This window comes from Nanorana parkeri, unplaced genomic scaffold (assembly GCF_000935625.1).
Source record: "Nanorana parkeri isolate BGI_ZX_2015 unplaced genomic scaffold, ASM93562v1 scaffold1242, whole genome shotgun sequence".
In the NCBI taxonomy this organism is placed as follows: Eukaryota; Metazoa; Chordata; class Amphibia; order Anura; family Dicroglossidae; genus Nanorana; species Nanorana parkeri.
The window spans coordinates 3,478-5,196 of NW_017307510.1; the positions used below are offsets into that span (position 1 = coordinate 3,478).

At 50.6% G+C, this 1,719-nt stretch overlaps 1 protein-coding gene across 1 annotated transcript in view; it reads left to right on the plus strand.

The window, feature by feature from the left end:
• Positions 1 to 1,678, plus strand: part of LOC108797196 (heat shock 70 kDa protein-like) — a gene marked incomplete at its 5' end in the record, with an annotated part of 5,150 nt that extends 3,472 nt beyond the window's left edge. The window contains 2 exons of the mRNA XM_018568772.1: positions 859 to 939; positions 1,484 to 1,678. Of these exons, the coding sequence (XP_018424274.1) occupies positions 859 to 939; positions 1,484 to 1,678 (276 nt within the window). The remainder of the gene's footprint in view (positions 1 to 858; positions 940 to 1,483) is intronic.
• Positions 1,679 to 1,719: the final 41 nt, after the last annotated feature.

Below are 1,719 nucleotides of genomic sequence, written 5' to 3' on the forward strand. Positions count from 1 at the left end.
TTTTTCTGCAGCCTCTATTCTAAATGAATGGAAAGCACAGAGGCTTCCCATTCATTCAGAAAATATTTTACTATCAAGCAGTTTCTGAATGGGGAGGAGCCTCTGTACAGAGTGCTTCTCCCCATTGAGAAACTCATGCATGAACAGGACGTGATGTAAATCACATCCTGTTTATTTATAACTGGGGACACATAGTACTATGTGTCCCCAGTTATTTACAAACACTGGAGTGATCAGCTGATCGCTCCAGTGTTTGTCCCACACAGACGATTGGTACATACTGGTGACATGTACCGATCCTCTGCCGCTCATCCACGCACAAGGGGGCTCAGCTTCTCCTCTGGATCCCCCCGCTCTCCCGGGCAGAGGCAGCGGGGGATCCGACGAGAAGTGAAGAAGCACTTCAGCCGTGGGGGGGCGGAGCCGCTGTGACAGAACGGACGAGCAGTGAGGGGAGAGAGAAATGGCGGCAAGCCTGAAGACTGAGGAATTTCAAAAGAATGCGAGAAAACTTTATGTAACACTGCATGCAAACATGTTTTTTTTAAACTGCTTTTTTATAACTTTTTAACCAGCCTTTTCTCTTTTAAGAGTCAGCAAAACAGCCAGGCAACTGGCATTTTTCAAAGATGGATAACAGCTGCCTCCCTATTATCTTCCCCTCAGTACAGGTTTCCTTAAAGGGAAGGTTCTCTCACAAGCTATGAATAGAACTCTGCATTCAATCAGTGCAGTTCAGCTCCCTCAGACCAGCATGCTGCGGAGCATTGTGGCAGTGAAAGGGTGCACCACCACAGACAGGGCCTCTCCCATTGGAGTGTATGGTTATGGGCTCACACAAGATGGCGGCGGCCGCAGCGAGGACGCCGGAGCCCGGAAGAGGATCGTGCTCTAGTGGATGAGCCTCTGTTTGCTGCTGGAGCCAGCCTGTCTGTGCAGGTGAGTGTGAGCTGGGCAGAGGCAGGCAGGTCTAGTGCTGGGGTGTGTAGATTTGGGGGGCACACAGCATAGGCAGGGAGAGTATCACCCCCATAGAAACCATTTACCAGCTGCTGTGTACAGAATATAGAGGAATGCTCCCAGCACTGTAAACAGGAGCTCTGTGTCTGCATCAGAGGCCCAAAGGGGACTTCAGTGGTGTACATGAGAATTATTTGTAATATGTGACAGCTCTGTAGTCATAGGAAACTTTCAGCCCATCCTCCAACCAATAGCTTTCAGTTTTGGGTAGTGTGGGGAGCAATGAAAAGGTTGTTTGTTTTTAATCTGTCACCCCCAGTGGGGAGATTTCCCCTCACTTCCTCTGCCTCCCCTCCCCCATTTGTAGCATTATGTATACTGAATATGATGTGTGGCCCTTTTGGTGCTTTCAAGGGCCATTTAAGCTCCCAGCTCGTCATAAGGTGACAACCACTGCCGTATACGGTTCCATTCAAACCTTAACCCCGTCATTACCAGCACGTTACACCTCCTTCCTGTCTAGGCTTTTTTTCAGTGCTGTGATATTTTGATTGACAATGACTCTGTCATACAACACTGTACCCACATTATATCATCGCCCGAGGTCTGGCTCTCATTGCTGTGGCCCGCGGTTCCGGCTCTGAGCGCTGTGGCCCACGTTTCGGCTCTGAGCGCTGTGGCCCACGTTCCGGCTCTGATCACTGTGGCCCGGCTCTGAGCTCTGTGGCCCGTGTTCCGGCTCTGAGCGTTGTGGCCCGC